At 37.9% G+C, this 16269-nt stretch overlaps 2 protein-coding genes across 2 annotated transcripts; both read right to left on the bottom strand.

The window, feature by feature from the left end:
- Positions 1-1432: 1432 nt before the first annotated feature.
- On the bottom strand, positions 1433-6817 carry LOC131300939 (uroporphyrinogen decarboxylase). Its single transcript, XM_058327002.1, has 6 exons — positions 6486-6817; positions 4270-4391; positions 3772-3882; positions 3337-3525; positions 2510-2635; positions 1433-2088 (listed from the first exon to the last, which is right to left on the bottom strand). Exons 1-6 carry the CDS (start codon positions 6598-6600, stop codon positions 1573-1575), a joined length of 1179 nt encoding a protein of 392 aa, XP_058182985.1. The 5' UTR covers positions 6601-6817; the 3' UTR covers positions 1433-1572.
- Positions 6818-8487: 1670 nt separating this feature from the next.
- Positions 8488-16023, bottom strand: LOC131300940 (5-amino-6-(5-phospho-D-ribitylamino)uracil phosphatase, chloroplastic). Its single transcript, XM_058327003.1, has 11 exons — positions 15791-16023; positions 15564-15695; positions 14788-14856; positions 14124-14228; positions 13535-13589; positions 12634-12707; positions 10831-10914; positions 10585-10725; positions 9959-10024; positions 9548-9657; positions 8488-8922 (listed from the first exon to the last, which is right to left on the bottom strand). Exons 1-11 carry the CDS (start codon positions 15902-15904, stop codon positions 8754-8756), a joined length of 1119 nt encoding a protein of 372 aa, XP_058182986.1. The 5' UTR covers positions 15905-16023; the 3' UTR covers positions 8488-8753.
- Positions 16024-16269: the final 246 nt, after the last annotated feature.

Genomic DNA, 16269 nt, shown 5'->3' with positions numbered 1-16269 from the left:
AGTGCACCATTGGTTTCTGCACGATCATTGGTTTCCTTAGAGGTTATGGCAATAAACAAGACTTTCATACGAAGAATCTCAAACGATTTTGGGTTTGAAGATTGAAATGATTGGACATAGAACCTTATAAAAAATTAGCGGGAATGTGGCCTAACCCACATCAAAATTGAATTGACGCCATACACTTGTGCTCAAATCTAGACACACATTTGGCCCGATTGTCAGAAGGTATAGGAGAGAGAGCGGGTTTGATCAAGCGGTGAAGTACCCAAGATGCGGGCTCATGTTTTCATCTTCCTGCTGCCTTCTTTCTTTGGCAAAATATGTTTCGCCTTTGCTCTAGAAGGAGGAGGAGAACAAGAATGGGATTTGCTCTAGAAGGAGGAGGAGAACAAGAATGGGATTAGACAGGCAAGGGCTTTCACCTAAAAAGGCGAGTGCAATTTTGCTCACCCTCATTTAAAGAGGGTGAACATTACCCTCTCTCTTATTGGTTGAAATGGTGTGGACCCTACCACAAAGTGATGTCATGCTTACCATGCAATACACTTTTTAGTAAGCATGACATCACTATGTGGCGGGGTTCACATTATTTCAATCAATAAAAAATGGTAATATTCACCCTGTTAAGTGGAAGGTGAACAAAAATCAACTCTAAAAAGGCCTAGCTGTCTAGCTCACTAAAAAATGCATGAGGGGCCTTGACAGAGTTAGTTGGCCTTCAAAATTCAAATGGGTAGACAGGCCAGGGCTCTCATCGGAGAGAATTTTTTTGGTGCAAATAGGGTAAGGCTGACATGGTACCCGTGCAGCACATCCGAGCCGTCCAAACAATGCAATCGACGGCTCGGATTGAAACACTCTTTTCCTTTTCCTTTTTTTTTAAATGCATTCGGCACCTTTCAATCCGAGCTGTCGGTTACATGTTTGGACGGCTCGGATGTGCTGCACAAGTACCACGTCAGCCGTACTCTATTTGCACCCCAGAATTTCTCCTCACCTAAAAAGGGCCAGCTCACTTGAAAAACCATGAGGGGCCTTGACAGAGTTAGTAGGCCAACAACAATCTTCTTGTGGAGCCCCCACCAGCTCAAACCACCAACAAAAGGGCAGGTCTCACCGTTGAGAGCTCTTTGACAGATTGTAAAGCTCTAAACTATTACTCCAACTAGCTAATACAACTTCCTAACTCAAAAAGCAATGTTCTCCCAAGGATTCCAGAATCCAAAGACTAAACTAATATAAGTAGTTAGTAAGGACCAAATTGGACCCGTTTCACAGAGGGTGTGCCGTTACCCAACCGGGACAAGGTATTGCAAGCAGGAGTCGAACACAAAACTTCAAGATTTACAGCTGATCACAGTAACGACATTAACCCACTAGGTCTTTACATTACAGAATGCCTAAAGTTCAATCTAGTCATGGAACCAACTTTTGGGGAAATCAACCAACAGACAGACATGACTTCATTAAGTACTAGTAATGAATAGAAGGGAAACAACGGCCATAAAATTGGAACTACTGATACAAATACTGAATTCAACGCAAAACCAACTAGTCTCAAATACGCCATTAGTATCTAATGTCTTTAGCAATGTCAAAGAAATGAGCAACATTCTCTTCTGGAGTACCTACTTTAATGCCGTGACCAAGATTCAGTATGTGTTTACCTTTACCTGCTTTCCTCACAGTATCGTTTATACGGTTTGTAATGAACTCTTTGGAACCAAAAAGGACTCCGGGGTCCACGTTGCCCTGAACTGCCACATCAGCCCCTAACCTTCTCCTGCCTTCAGCCATATCAACCGTCCAATCCAAGCTAACCACATCAACACCCGTCAAAGGGAGCCTCTCAAGCAAGCCCCCCGATCCGCTTGCATAGAGGATTAGTGGAAGATTTGGATGTGTTTGTTTGACAGTATCCACTATTTGTTTCAAGTAAGGAAGGCTGAATTCTTCAAAATCCACTGGACTTAATTGTGTAGCCCATGAGTCAAAGATCTGAACAGCTTGAGCTCCGCTATTAGCTTGGAACTGAATATATTTGGCCATGGAAGTAGCGAATTTCTGAAGTAGTGCATGAAGTACCTATGGGAGGAATGAACGGGAAAAAAAGAATTTGGTGTCAGAAGTAAAAGGTGGGAAAACTGGAGTTTGTCGGCTTGATACAAAAGACATCAATAAGCCTTTGCTTATAAGAATTTATGTAGAAAAAGCTGATTTTCTCTTTCCATAAAATACTTGGTTCACTGTCTTCTGGTCTTTAGTCTTTAAATCCCTTTGGAACATCACTTAGTGGGATTCCAAGATGAACTGTGCAGAAAGATGCCTAAGCACTCATCTGATGTTAAAGACCTGGATCACATGTCTGTCTGGTGTTATGGTGTCTCTAATATCTACTGAATCAAAGGTGATGAGGGAGTAGCATATTCACCGGTATGCTATACTTTTGTTGGATTTAGCGGATTGAAAACTTCAAAATATCTAGAGCAAGATAACATGAGACTACCTTGGGCTGAGAGAAAGCTAGTTGCTTGATTTTTGTGAAGTTCTTTGATGAACCACCTTCAACCACATAAGAAGCCAAAGTGAAGGGAGCCCCAACAAAACCCAGTACTGCTGTTTCATTATTAACCTGGCAAGGAAAGAGATCAGAGAATATATTGACGTCTAGTGTTGGCTGAGGACTGAATAGACTAAACATAGGAATATACCCATCTCCGAAAATGATCTACCGAACGAGACTAAACGACTTGAAGAGAGCAGTTAAGGAAAACATCCGGAAAATGCTAAGAAGTTGGATCAAAGTGCTCACATTCCGAGTAAATTGTGTGCAAGGAACTTGAATTTTTAATCTGAAAGATCCACTGGACTTTTTTTCATATGCTATCGTCTACGTTAACATCTAGTTGAACTACACCGTTTACAGTCAGTTCATATGCAAGGGATTCCAAGAGAATTCTCTGAATGAGTCATTATTCATACATTAACATCGTGAGAAAGATTGAACAGTATATTGTCAAAACTCCAAAGTTCCCTAAGAAAAACAACTGGGTCAATTTCTATGGTTTATCCAGAATGTTGACCCAATAAGTTCGGTCTGGTAGTGGTGATCCACGGACCATGAATGTATGGAGAGGATATAATGGAAGTCCTAAGTCCTTCCCCTCATGTAACCACAATATATGCTAAGTACCACATCTTTGGGCCTTGGAAGTTTGAATTGTCGATCATAATTTGAAATAGAAGAAGAATTAGGAAACAATTACAGAGGATGAAAAAGGAAAAACAGTAGTTGGATGTAGGATATCAAATGGGGGTCATGCCATGCTATACCTCTTTCCTCAAGATTGTTAATGCTTCCCCCACATAAGGAACGGATTCTTCAGGGAAGAATTCTCTCACTTGATCAACATCAGCAATTGTGGTTGGAGGATTGAAAATAATAGGGCCCTTCCCTTTCACAATGTCAAAAGGTATATTCATCCCAGATAGGGGGGTTAAAATGTCCGAGAACAATATGACCTGTAGAATGATCAATCTGACCAGTATGAGATAACGTATAACAAGAAACAGTGCATAAAAGTCCCCGGAAACAGGGGCCAAATTTATGCAAACTCAGAATTTGCTTAGTTTTCCACCTTATACTTTGGAAATGGCATTTTGATAGGCATACATTACAATCAATGGTGCAAAGGAAGTATCGCGAGCACATTTACAGAATGAAGTCTCCAAAAACGTCAACTAGAAGGCTAGGTATAACGATCTTACCCCATCAGGCTTAAAAACTTTCCAAGGCTGTAGAGAAATTTCCACAACAAGATCAACATTTTCTGATCTTTCACGAAAAGAAGGATACTTCTCGCAGATGATTTGATAACTCTGCATAAACACATAACTCTGTTACGCAAAAGAAAAACAACTAAAAAGAAGGTATAAAACTTCTCAATAGCTGATCAATATGGCCAGGAAAGAATTTTAGGGACCAGGTAACTGTCCAATCAAAAGTTCGAGATGCTTTTCATTTATCTTGTAATGTGTTCAATCCAATCGCGAAAGAAAATGAATATTCGACAAATCCAACTTCACGCGAGTATCTGGCCAACAAGTGTGATAAGTTACATACACTATGATGTGCAACACTTAAAAGGAAGGCATAACTGTAACTAAATTTGACAAACAAACAAGAAATGTGGGAAAAAGAGAGATTGAAAAGAACGGCAAATTGAAGATGTCTCCTTAAGTGATAAAGCTACAAACTAAACCTGCCTTCATGTACCTCCCTGCTTGTCTCATGAGCCAAACTGGGGGTCTTTCTACTTCCAGCCCTCGAACAGCATTAAGCAACAGGGGCTCAGTTGCACTGACAACTTTTGGTTCTGCAACAGTCCCTGGATAGTATATTCAAGCATGAGTGTAAACTATAAACAGAGTTATAATACAAATTGCACAACCCCCAGAGAAAACTGAGAGACAAAAATAACGTGTCAAGAACTATAAATAGATCACACACGGATTGCTGGCAAAGACGCGCCTAATGCAGTATTATTTGATACATGAAAGGACAAGTACAAGGGAAATCAAGCATTTAAATAAGACAACCAGGATATATCAATGCATTTTTAACTCAAATAAGTTGGCTATAATACTCCTCACATAAGTGCTCAAATTCTATAAAGCATTGACCATATCGGACACTCCGAGGACACGCGGGGACAAGGATGGGACATGTCACGTGGCATGACAAATAAATTTTAGTATGTTTTATCGTGGACATGCGGCACATGCCGGCGACATGGTGGACAAGCCAGGGACACACATAGGGCCACGGCAAGGTGACTCATAATAAATTTAAGCTTTTTTAGAGTAAAATATTTGTACCTCCAATAAATCCAGAATTGGGCAAAAAATACAATATAACCCAATAAACCATATGGGTATCGGTCGATAATACATTGGATAGGAGTCCTAACCTATATACTTAGTGGTTATAGCGTAGATTTGTATAACTAAAAACAATTATTATTTAAAAAATGTCATGTCCCTTGTCGTGTCTGTGTCTCCATTTCTTTTAGAATTGCAAGTGTCCATTATCCGTGTTGTGCCCCCCTCAATGTCCATGTCAGAGCTACATAGAGCGCAAGTAATGGATTCTATTTCTTCACCTTTCTCCACCACATCTTTTGGATATCAGACAGACTTTTTCCCCCAATGAGGATAGCAGAAAGATTGACAAAAGAAATAGGTACACTTGAATAATATAACCAAAAACTATATTCTTAAAATTACACCCACACTCTTAGCAAAGAATTGGGAAGGGCAGAAGCGAGCGGGACATATGCATTTTTTTCTAGCTAAAGTATTTGGCTCGATTTCGGCATCTCTGAAATTCCCGCCCAGGCGTCTTTCAATCCCTCCCAGACACTCCGTGCACACTGAAGCAGCAGTTTTGATTCTCTGAAAATCCCGTGCTGAGTGGGATTTAAACCCGCCCAAGCAGCCCATGTGCGGAAAGAAGCCGTTTTAGGATTTTTATTATTTTTTATTTTTTATTTTTTATTTTTTTATTTTGGGGGGGGGGGGGGGGGGGGGGGGGGGGGGTTTTCCTAACCCAATTAGGTTTCCTTTTGGAAGACTACTTATCCTTGGCTATAAATACTTATTGTGTGGCCTCTTTATTGGTGTGAGACCAAATATTGGGGTTTTGGTTTAGGGTTTGAGAGACTTTTGCCTTTGTTTTGGCTTAGGTGAGATTTGGGTAGAAGGATTTCTGCAGAACTTCTTTGTAGCTCTTTGAGCATTTGTTTGCCTTTGTTTTAGTGGAAGCCATTGATCAATTGCCCGTGGAGTAAGTTTACATCCCAAAGTAAGCCGAACCACGCAAATCAGTGTGTCTCTCTCTTGGTTATTTTGGTTTGTTTCTCAAACCTGTTTCTATTCTTCGATTCGATATTCATAATCACCGTCCGTTTATTTGGCTTCTGCACAACACTAGCCATAATCCAAATCTATAATTATAATCCAGAACTAATTCAACAAGAAAAATAAACTCCCAACGGCCCCCTTTAGAAATATTACAACAACAAGCGATATTCCAACAAATTTGGTCCAAGAAAGCACACACTTTCATGGTGTTATTGACAATGTAAGGAAACACACACACACCCGCACGTAAATTCCCAATTCCCATTGTGCTGGCATTTGCAGCAGGCAATATTTCGATAATGTCTTCGTTTTGTACTTATTTATGCGTGTTTATATTACAATTGTCGAAACCAGAAACAGGGTTCAGTCAACCTCGTTTATAGACACACCCACCAGACCACCAAACAAGTCAAGCTCCAATAGAAAACCCAAGTTAATTACTTTCCAATCCTAACAAAAACAACCCAATTTTCCGAGAATTACTGCGATTGTCCCAATTCAAGATGCCAATCACAAACATGTTCTCAAATAGGGCACACAGAGAAACGAAGAAGAAATACCTCCGATGGCACAGTGGATTCTGGGTCTGGAGGTCCGGCAGAAAGAAGTGAGTTTTGAACTGGGAGAGACGCAGATAACAGAGGAACTAGCGATTGAGCTATGTAAACAAGACATTTTTCGCCTATTTTTTTAGGAGAAGATGAGAAGCAAGATTCTAGTGCTCTCCGGGTCTGGAATTCGCTTGCATTTACTGAACCCACAGAATCCCACCCTCGTAAATGCACTAGGAATAGTGTTCTTGTTCTTGATTGAGGATGGGATTTACAGACTAGAGAGAGACAGGTTGATAGAAGGATAAGGAAAGGCAAACGTTTCTTGTTTGACTCCTGAGAATATATGTCCAAATTATGTGTAGTTTTCTTTACGCTGTTTTTTTTTTTCCGACTTTTTGGTGCGGTAATTTTAGTTATTCTTTTAATTTTTATTCGGTTTGGGTATGTATTTTACGCCAAATCGATGAGAAGAAACGAAAAAATATAAAAATATATATGAAATTTTGAAAAAATTCATGTGAAACGACAAAAATCACTATACCCAAATCTAAAATGCTAAAAATTATGAGAAAATAACCAAAAACATTCTTACCAAAAAACTAGCCCAAATAAATAATCACATAAGGTGAGTCCGTGAGGGCGAAAGAGAGCGGGTGCTCAAACATGACATCGACTTTGAAAACACCTCATGCAATTAAAATTTGTAAGAATAAGGATTAAGAATAGAAGCGCAAGGCAATGATTGAGAGCGAATGAGTTCTATTGAAGTATTAGAGCATCCACACTGGGTTTGTTAACTAGTATGTTAATTGTGTGTGTTAAGATTTAACAAACAAAATTGTATTTTTTGTGCCACAATGCTTGTGTGTTAGAGTGTGCTAAAGTATGCTAAATGTAGTAGTGTGTTAGTATGGTTATCAAGTTTAGCAAAAAAATTAACAAACAATAAGTGGGTCCTATCCCTATAAATTCAAACTTCAACCATAAAACATAAATGCTCACACTACTTTCTTTTTTGAAAACTTACCATTAACTTGATTTACCGTTGCCTTTTTCATTGTTTTTCTATATATGTGTTGAATACCAAAGGTCAGAATAAAGGCAAAATAGGCAATGAAATTTCATGCTCTGAACATAATTCTTTTAAATGGGAAGTGGAGTGACAGGAACATGACCGTTGGCCTTTCCTTCATTACAGAAAAATGACGTTGGTGACATATAGTCATTGTAAAAGTTTTTATTATAGCCATTGTTTTGATACATTATTTTAAAGAGTTAACACACTCCTAACTAACCCATTGAGGTACTCATATATATACTAACACACTTTTAAGTTAACACACACTTGTAGCACCCATTTTTTATTCTAACACATACTTTAACAAACATTTTGATACACAAATATAACACACCCATTGTGGATGCTCTTATGTGACTTTGGTGGGAACCGGATTCCAATTTGAGATTTGGGTTGGTAAACAATTATTATTACCCTTTGGTTGTTGAGAGTTTATGATTATATTTTGGTGTAATACGAATAGAGACAAAATAGCCGATTTTGAGATCTGTTCGAAACTGAAATATATTATATACTTTTGGGTTGCTGTAAGGATATTAAAATAATTGAGAAATAGGAACAAAACATTTTAGTACGGAGCAATATAGGAAAATGTCATTTTGTAATCATTTAAATGACTTGTGAATTCCAAAAAAAATAATAATAACTCTTGAGATTCGGGAAAAAAAAGGATTGTGATTTTGACACTTCAAAAATTAATGGAAGGGCTCCAAAAGTGAACTGTGTTGATATACAAAACGACGTTTTGGAGCCCCTTCATCAATTTTTGGAGTGCAAAAATCAATTTTCAAAAAAAAAGTATCAAAAGTTGACGGACCAGTTCCGTTAAGGAAATAAGTAATTATTTTTTGAATTAAATACGATATATTATGAGAGAATGACCTGTCTCGTAAAGCGAAAATAAGTACTCAAAAAATAAAAATCTTAACGGAACAGTTAAACTGCACAATGGGCAGACATTTAAATTCATCTAATTGTTTGCAGACATTTAAATTCATCTAATTGTTTGTCAGTTAGATACTGCAGAATTAATACTCCGTAATACAGTAACAAATGTAATAGTACATATGATCTCAGGCAAATCTAAGAAAGCTATAAATAATACAGGTTAAAAAAAAAAAAAAGATAAGAAAAGCCGAGGGTAATCTGAAGCTTAATTACAAGAAGGTATTTAGGTGTATAGTATGGGAACTGAATCAGAAAATGGTATCAATCGTAAGCTTTCTTCTTGGAGGAGTTTTCTCTATAATTTGCTTTTGCATGTCCATGAAATTGGAACCCTTGTGAGCAAATAACCGCCGGAGGTTGATCACGGAAAGCTCATTAAAGCTAGCAACAGCAAGATCAGCTTGCCCAAGAACATACCTGCATTTTTCAAATTCAGTGTCAGTGTTGATGTATTCAAACTGTCAAAGTAGTCAACCAAATTCCCAATTAGTTTTCCAATGAATGTTCTTTTCTTCATGACGCGAGCCATTGTGAGAAAAGGGAACTAGAGGGGAGGGAAGGACTAACAAGAAGAAATCGCAAAATAGCCTTGCATGAAATCTAGGATCTGATACTTGCTTTTCAGAATCTGTTTCTGGACATTTTCCATAACTTGTTTGGTTGAAGGTTTTTGTGAGTCGTTTTATGATAGTATGTCGGAAAAGTATTGACAGATTGGGAGAGGTATTTCCATATTTTCGAAAATCCATCCGCTAGAATTGGATATGACACCAAAGTAGCAGTCTGAATACGACGTCAAAATATGAGTATCTCTCAAAGTGTTACCATGTTACTGATTCTGGAACCTTCAACCAAATAGGAAGTCAGATAGAGACTGATTCCAATATAATGGAAGGAAATCCATCTACCCCAAATTTCAAATCAAATAGAACGTCCAACGCCATTCACATGGCTATCGACCAGGCCCAAAACTCCACAGAGAGAGAGAGAGAGAGAGAGAGAGAGAGAGAGAGAGGAGCAAAGCAAATGTTTAAATACATACGCTGGGTGAGCACCGATCAATCCTACAGCCATCATTGTACAGTTGTGAGCAGCAGTTACGCCCCTAGGGTCATCCTCAAACACAACACACTTGGATGGTTTCCTGTCCAACTGCATTCTTAAAATGGGTCAAAAGAGACAGAAAACTAAGCAAACTTCATAACGCCCAAATGTTACTTCGTTTTGTGGTCTGGTCTTTAATTTGTATAACGTTCGTTTCAATAAGTTTAGGCATCACCATGAATGAAAAAAAAATATTTTGTCCTCACAAAGATGAAAGCTGATTCATGTCCCAACAAGAGAAATCAAGCTTAAAAGTATTACACGCACGTGACTGGTGTTTTTTTGCACTATTTTATAGACGTGTGATATTTTATACAGTAATAAAATGACGTGTCATAAACCTCTATACCTTCACTGCTGCCGAAAGAAACTTATGAGCTATGGATTCCATGCCATCTTCCTCAGACACAATTGCCTGCAAATCAAAAGAGGTGGTCAGCTGGGTACAATAATCCTCAAGTAAACTCACTGACAGTACAAAACATGATCTCGGCCTTCACCACAAGGATTCTACATGTGTGAGATGACCATAGTAGACATTCAGCACATCGGGTAAGTCTGCAGGCATGTCTTCTGATTATGCACTCAATAAGCACGTATACAGATTTTCTTTGGATAATAAGTATGACTAGTAATTGACTCTATATGTAACACAAAAACTATTATTCATTTAACTTGTACAGCACCATTTACCTCAACAATGAAACCACAATACCAAAAAATATGGATATTCAGCCATGGACCAGTGTCCTTACACGTTTGAATAAGAAGTATGACACTTTGAACTCATATGATCAATTGAATATTATAGTGCAATTCTAACTAACCCCTGCAATCAAATTGTTGTGAAAGGCAGGAACAAGAAAAACAAGGAACAATTAGCTATTTCCTCAGTGTGCTACTTCCCTAGAGAACAGTGTGTGCCTGTGATTCAAGGTGGATAGAAGTCAGTTTTAAGGCTAACAAAATGCCAACCTGGAAATACTTCCTGAGCCCCATTCGCTCCAAGGCCTCAACCATATTTATACGGTCAAGACTTGAAACAACTGCACAAGGGATGTGAGACCTATATACTGCATCTAGCCATTGGTGCAGTCCATCCATAGGTTCTGAAAGCTGAAGAAGAAAACAAGGAGGCAAATCAGCATTAATTTTTGTGCATTTGAGTAGCATAACATAATAAACACAACCGACACATAGAAATTTGTGACAATATCTCACTTTCAGAAGATTTTCGTAATACAATTGTGATAGCCTTGACGTCAATCTATCCAATTCGCTTTCCTCTTTCTCCCAAAGCAAAATCTGCAAGTTTTGAACCCTTATAAAATGCATTGGAGAAGGGACAGGAAGCATCACAAACAATATCAGAATTATTGAGGAAATGAAGTAGCAGCACAGAAGATCCTCTCCACAAGAAATTAAATAAGAGTCAATGAAGATTGCCCATATTTCAGTTCTGCAATATTTCCATCCCTAAACAAATGCTAACGACTACCCAGCATGGCAATTAAATTATAGTATTGATAAAAAGAGAAGTTGCAACAAGTGAGTAAGATGAGTGTAGTTGAAATGAGGATGTTGAGGTAGATGTGTGGTAAGACTAGGAGTGATAGAATTAGAAACAAAACTATTCGTGAGATGGTAAGAGTTGTACCTATACAGGATAAGTTGAGAGAAAATAGATTAAGGCGGTTTCGACATATTTACCATAGACCTACAGACGCAATAGTCAAAAAGAGTGACATGATAGTAGTGGATAGTTGGGCTCGGGGAAGAGGAAGAGGAAGACCTAAACTGACTTTGGATGCGGAAGGACTTGGGCTTACTAAATCTAAGTGAAGAGGTAGCCCTAGACGATTCTTGGAGCCAAACCCAATTGATTGGGACATAAGGCTCAATTTGGTTATAAAAAAGTTGCAACCCATAAAGCAATGTGAGAAGATATAGACATACATATATGATAATAAAGATCACAAGAACTACAATTACTGATTTACAGAACGAGAAGACTATGCCTCTGGACATGTGAAAATAGATATGGTGTTTCCACTTTCTGAAACTAATGATAGCAGAATTCTTCTCCATCTTACTAATAATCTCATTACAAATGTCCTTTCAAGATTAGAGTAATCATGCAGACTTTTCAGCTAACAACCTTTTTCTGAGACTAAGATGATTGTTTGAGTAAGTCATGCAGACACGAAGTAAGAAATGAAGTGCACCCACAAGATGTCATCAGAGATCTTTCAAAGCTCTTTAATGCAGACCTTAGAGACATTAGCATTACTAGAATACACCAAAACAAACAAAATTGAGCCTTGTGTCCCAATCAATTGGGGTCGGCTACATGAATCCTATTTTTCCATTAGCATTACTAGAATGCAAAACAAAAATATTCCAAACTATTATGTTTATACTAATCAAGGGTGTGAACATGATCAAAGGTTACAAAACACTATGCCAGGCTTGCCGGCCTCAAGTGACAAAGAAATATTCTTTGTTAGAGTAACTTGTCAGCTTTGCAAAGAAAACTGATGCTCAGTCTTAATCCTTTAAATCACTTCTCAGCTTTACAAAGAAGACTGATGCCTCGGTCTTAATCCTTTAAAGTTGCAGAGACGGAATAAAAATAAATGGTAGGCCCTCCAAGCCAATATGGTATAAATTATGTGTTTCTGTTTCCATTTCTTGAAGACTTCAAAAAAGAGCGATTCGAGCTATCCACAAAGAAGAGTGAGTCCTGTGGGATCTACTACTGCTGGTGGTGGTGGTTCCCGATAGCTCAACTGGTTATTCAACAGAATAGACTATTGCTCTTGTCTCAGACCTCAAAAAAGGATCTGGTTATGCACTAACTAAACACAGCACAAGGTTCCAAATGCATTCCAGACACACGCGGATACTACCCAATACAACGAGCAGAAATTACAATGTAAAAAATAAATAGATTCGCTCTCTGAAGGATTATCACACGCAGATATAGGGCAAGAACAAGACTACAATGATATTGAGTTCCCAAACCTTATGCAGAACATGATCGGCACCTGCATAAAGCAAGAGTCTTTGGGCATCACCATCACCAGGAATTTCCTTTCCTGCAGGAGAATCAGCAACGGCTAGCCAATCAGCAATACCCATAAAATACAATCATTATGCTTAAATACTAATGATACTAGCATAGACAATCATTTTTAGTAAAAATGAATTTAAACTGCATAAGAAATAACTGTTCCACTGCTGAACTCATATCTTCAACAATGACGTAATGGCCAAGTTACATTACCCAGGGGTGAATATGTCCAACTGATGAATTCATCCTATGCCTTTGTAGCACATGACTAGACATGCATTAGTGCATATATTCAGTATTCTCCTTTTTTCTTTAGGATAAACTGTTGTTTGGAGTTTAATATAGCAATAACAGCAAAGTTCTATGCCCTCTAATATAGTACCAAGCATACTCCATACAATTACACATCTAGAAGAATCCTTGTAAAATAGCCTCTACTTCCGCATACCAATGACTGATGCGACAGTTGCTAGCAAAGGGTTAACCTAGGCCCTAGAAAAACCTCAATTACTAAGGTCCAGGATGCAACCCCTGCTCCCTCTTTTGATGGATGGAGGACCAACTCAGCTGGCTGCTCAGCTGAGTAATTAGTTTGATGACAACCTCAAACATCAATCAAGAACAAAAAAAAAAATACCACGCAAAATGAAAATTGATCCAAAAATGCTTAATTTGTCAAGTATAACCTTAAGTTAGAACATCAGATAGACATTAAAAATTTATCCTGCCAGGCTCCTTTCCCTTCTTTTCAATAAAAATTCCTTTTTGTTGCTGATAGAAGAAACTTGTACATACGTATAGAAACTGCCAGAAAATGATGACATTTCACAAGGGGAAATGAACATCACGTACCCTCCTCAGAAGCCAGTTGTTCCCAAGCTTTCAACTTCAATGTTTGAGTATCTGACTGGAACAAATTACCAACCAATCCCAAGGTTAAATAGAACAGACCATTGAAATCTTGAAAGCATTATAGACATAATGATAATACAATACTCGAGGTGCAAATCTAAAACATTTTCGTAATGTGCATTCCTAGACAGAGAAATAGGATTTGTGCAGTTGGAATCACATTGGTAGCTAAGGTAAATAGAATAAAGAACGTCTTCTACAACCAAATAGCAACAAAGAAAGAAAAGTAGGGTCTTTCACAAAGTGATTCTTCTAATGCAAAACTATTTTTTTAACTCCTTATTCTTCCAATTTTATCCTTCTTTGACAAACATAGAGGAATAACTTCTAGAAAATCTTGGCACTACCAGTGTTAGCAAGGCACTGCTTTTCCCATGTCAATTTCATTATAGATAGCTTAACAAATATACAGTTGTTTCCAATCCATGTTATCCCAACTTTTCTTCTGAATGCGTTGCAATCTTTGAATAGAATCATCATGGCTTCCGAACATAATTGAGTAAGATGAGCCCAAAGTTAGAAAATTTACCACCACATTGTCCCAAGAGAAAACAAGACCATATGCTTCATCAGGCTTCATGGCATAGCGGATTCGTTTAAGAAATCCCTCTTGGAGTTTTTCATTCAGAAAATCCTATACGGGATAATGTTACAAACCCATAAGCAAAATGAAAATTCTATTGCAGCATGACCCATTACAAAGCATAATTCCCAGGACAGAGAACTAACCCACAAAGATATATGCTCATGGTTTAGCTCAAAGTATGCCCCTTGATCAAGCAAAATGGAAAATTGGGATTCACAAATGCAAGCCCAAGTAGTAGGAATAATCTTTTGGAATGATGTTTATATTTACCACCCATTGGGCGATTAGCATTAAAAAAAGGCCATTGCAGCACGAGGAACTACATTAAAGTATATGAATTCCAGGCCACAAATACTAAGAAATCTAAATAACACACAAAAAAAAAAAGAAAAAGAAAAAGAGAGAGAGAGAGTTATTTGTTCATGTTAACTCAAACTAAGCTGTTGATGCAACAGAATGGAAAAGCAGGGTTCATGAAGCCAATTCCAAGTAGTTGGGACGATCATTGTTGAGTAAAATCAAGTTTATCAATTTGAATTTGTAGATGGCTAGATGCATACGTGCTGAGAGTAGGAATATGCATTAAAGGACACAGAATTTTGCTAACCACATCAACTTTAAGAGGCCCATCTGATCTGAAAGTCTCGAAGCCTTCTCCATATTCAGCACCAATTGCCTGAAAGGTACAAATTCATATCAGCGGTATGCTCTCAACTTGATCAATATCCCTCGGCAGAACCTCCAACAATTTAAAAAAGAAGACTAAGATCATCTTCCATTCCTTACTCAAAAGGTGACCCAAAATTAAATCTAGTAAATAACACCCAAAGCATCTCATGACTCCAAATTTAGAATGAGTTTTATCAAAATAAAGGGAGACTCGTTCCCAACTCAAATATCAATGCCATTTTGTGGCTTCCAAATTACCAGTATGTCATTGACTCAATAATAAAACTTTTACTCATTTTATGCTAAAACATGTGGATGCTGATTGAAGTTCATAGCACAATGAAGGTTATACACTTATATTCAGATTGCCACTCACTTTGACATGAAATTTGAGTTGAGGGTTGGAGACTACATTTCCCCTCTTTTCCTTCCTAAAAAAACTGCTTTCTTCTCCCCTCTTTTCTACTTCCACAATTCAGATTTCATTAGAAATTAAGCCCAATTGAACATTTTCCTCTTTTCCTTCTTTGCATAACATGATTTGCAAACACGTCGCATGTGCCCGGCCATCTAGTACCAAAATAATCAAGGTCAAAGCTGGACCCGTTAACAAAATTCAAAAACAACACAAATTAAGCATACAACATGCTAAGAACGTATGAATACCCAGGAACTAAAAGTCTAGAACTTGAAGGCCTCGGAAGGACAAAGTACCTCTTCCGTGAAAATCTTGTGTGGGTTGGTAGAGAACCCATTAACCGACCCGTTTCCGTCGGACCCAGAAGCGTTGGTTACAACTAAACGACGATTCCGATCATAACCCAGAGAGCTCGAACGCTTTAATCTCTGTTTCCAATCAAAATTCAGCTTTGCAATTAAACAAATATAGAAGAGGAAAACATGCAAGAGAGGGGCTTGGACAAGATGGGTATAGAGAGTACCGTTAATTTGAGCTTTGGTGGGAATTGTGAGCCGCGAATCGGGTTAGACGACGGCGTTCTGAGAGGGAGTGGAGAGGAGGAGGAGGAGGTGGTGGTGAAAATGGTGCGTTCCATTGTTTAGGACAGAAGCTGTAATTGAATCATGTAGATAATGATGAAGAGCTGGTTGGGTGTGGGCTTTGTTTATCTTGGGCGGCTTAATGGCAAAATATCTGGGTAAAAAGGTTAGTATGTGATTAAGGGCCCGTTCTAGAACCGGAATAAGAATTTATTTTTTGTCTAATAATAAGGTGTGTTTCACAAATTGGTGAATAAGTACTTATTTTTTAAAAAGGTAATTTCAAGCTTAAAAATAATGTGTTTACGCAAATAATTTTTCTATCACTATGGATCTTGTTTGATAGATCTCATTGAGACCTTTAATACGGTGCAAAAAAAATTGAAAAATTATTTTTCATTTACATTATTTTTGAGTTTGA

The sequence above is a fragment of the Rhododendron vialii genome, chromosome 9a (genome assembly GCF_030253575.1).
Source record: "Rhododendron vialii isolate Sample 1 chromosome 9a, ASM3025357v1".
Taxonomy (NCBI): Eukaryota; Viridiplantae; Streptophyta; class Magnoliopsida; order Ericales; family Ericaceae; genus Rhododendron; species Rhododendron vialii.
Note: the sequence above shows the minus strand (reverse complement) of the source record. Positions and strands in the feature narration are given on the sequence as shown.

What these genes read in the sequence shown, in the direction of transcription:
- LOC131300939 (XM_058327002.1), bottom strand. Translation starts at nt 6,600, where the DNA reads ATGTCTTGTTTACATAGCTCAATCGCTAGTTCCTCTGTTATCTGCGTC. An exon ending in AATCCACTGTGCCATCGGAG is followed by an intron (nt 4,392 to 6,485) that starts GTATTTCTTCTT and finishes TATACTATCCAG; the next exon opens with GGACTGTTGCAGAACCAAAA. An exon ending in TAGCTTTCTCTCAGCCCAAG is followed by an intron (nt 2,089 to 2,509) that starts GTAGTCTCATGT and finishes TTCCTCCCATAG; the next exon opens with GTACTTCATGCACTACTTCA.
- LOC131300940 (XM_058327003.1), bottom strand. Translation starts at nt 15,904, where the DNA reads ATGGAACGCACCATTTTCACCACCACCTCCTCCTCCTCCTCTCCACTC. An exon ending in TCTCTTGGGACAATGTGGTG is followed by an intron (nt 13,590 to 14,123) that starts GTAAATTTTCTA and finishes AATTTGTTCCAG; the next exon opens with TCAGATACTCAAACATTGAA. An exon ending in ATTACGAAAATCTTCTGAAA is followed by an intron (nt 10,726 to 10,830) that starts GTGAGATATTGT and finishes TTTCTTCTTCAG; the next exon opens with CTTTCAGAACCTATGGATGG.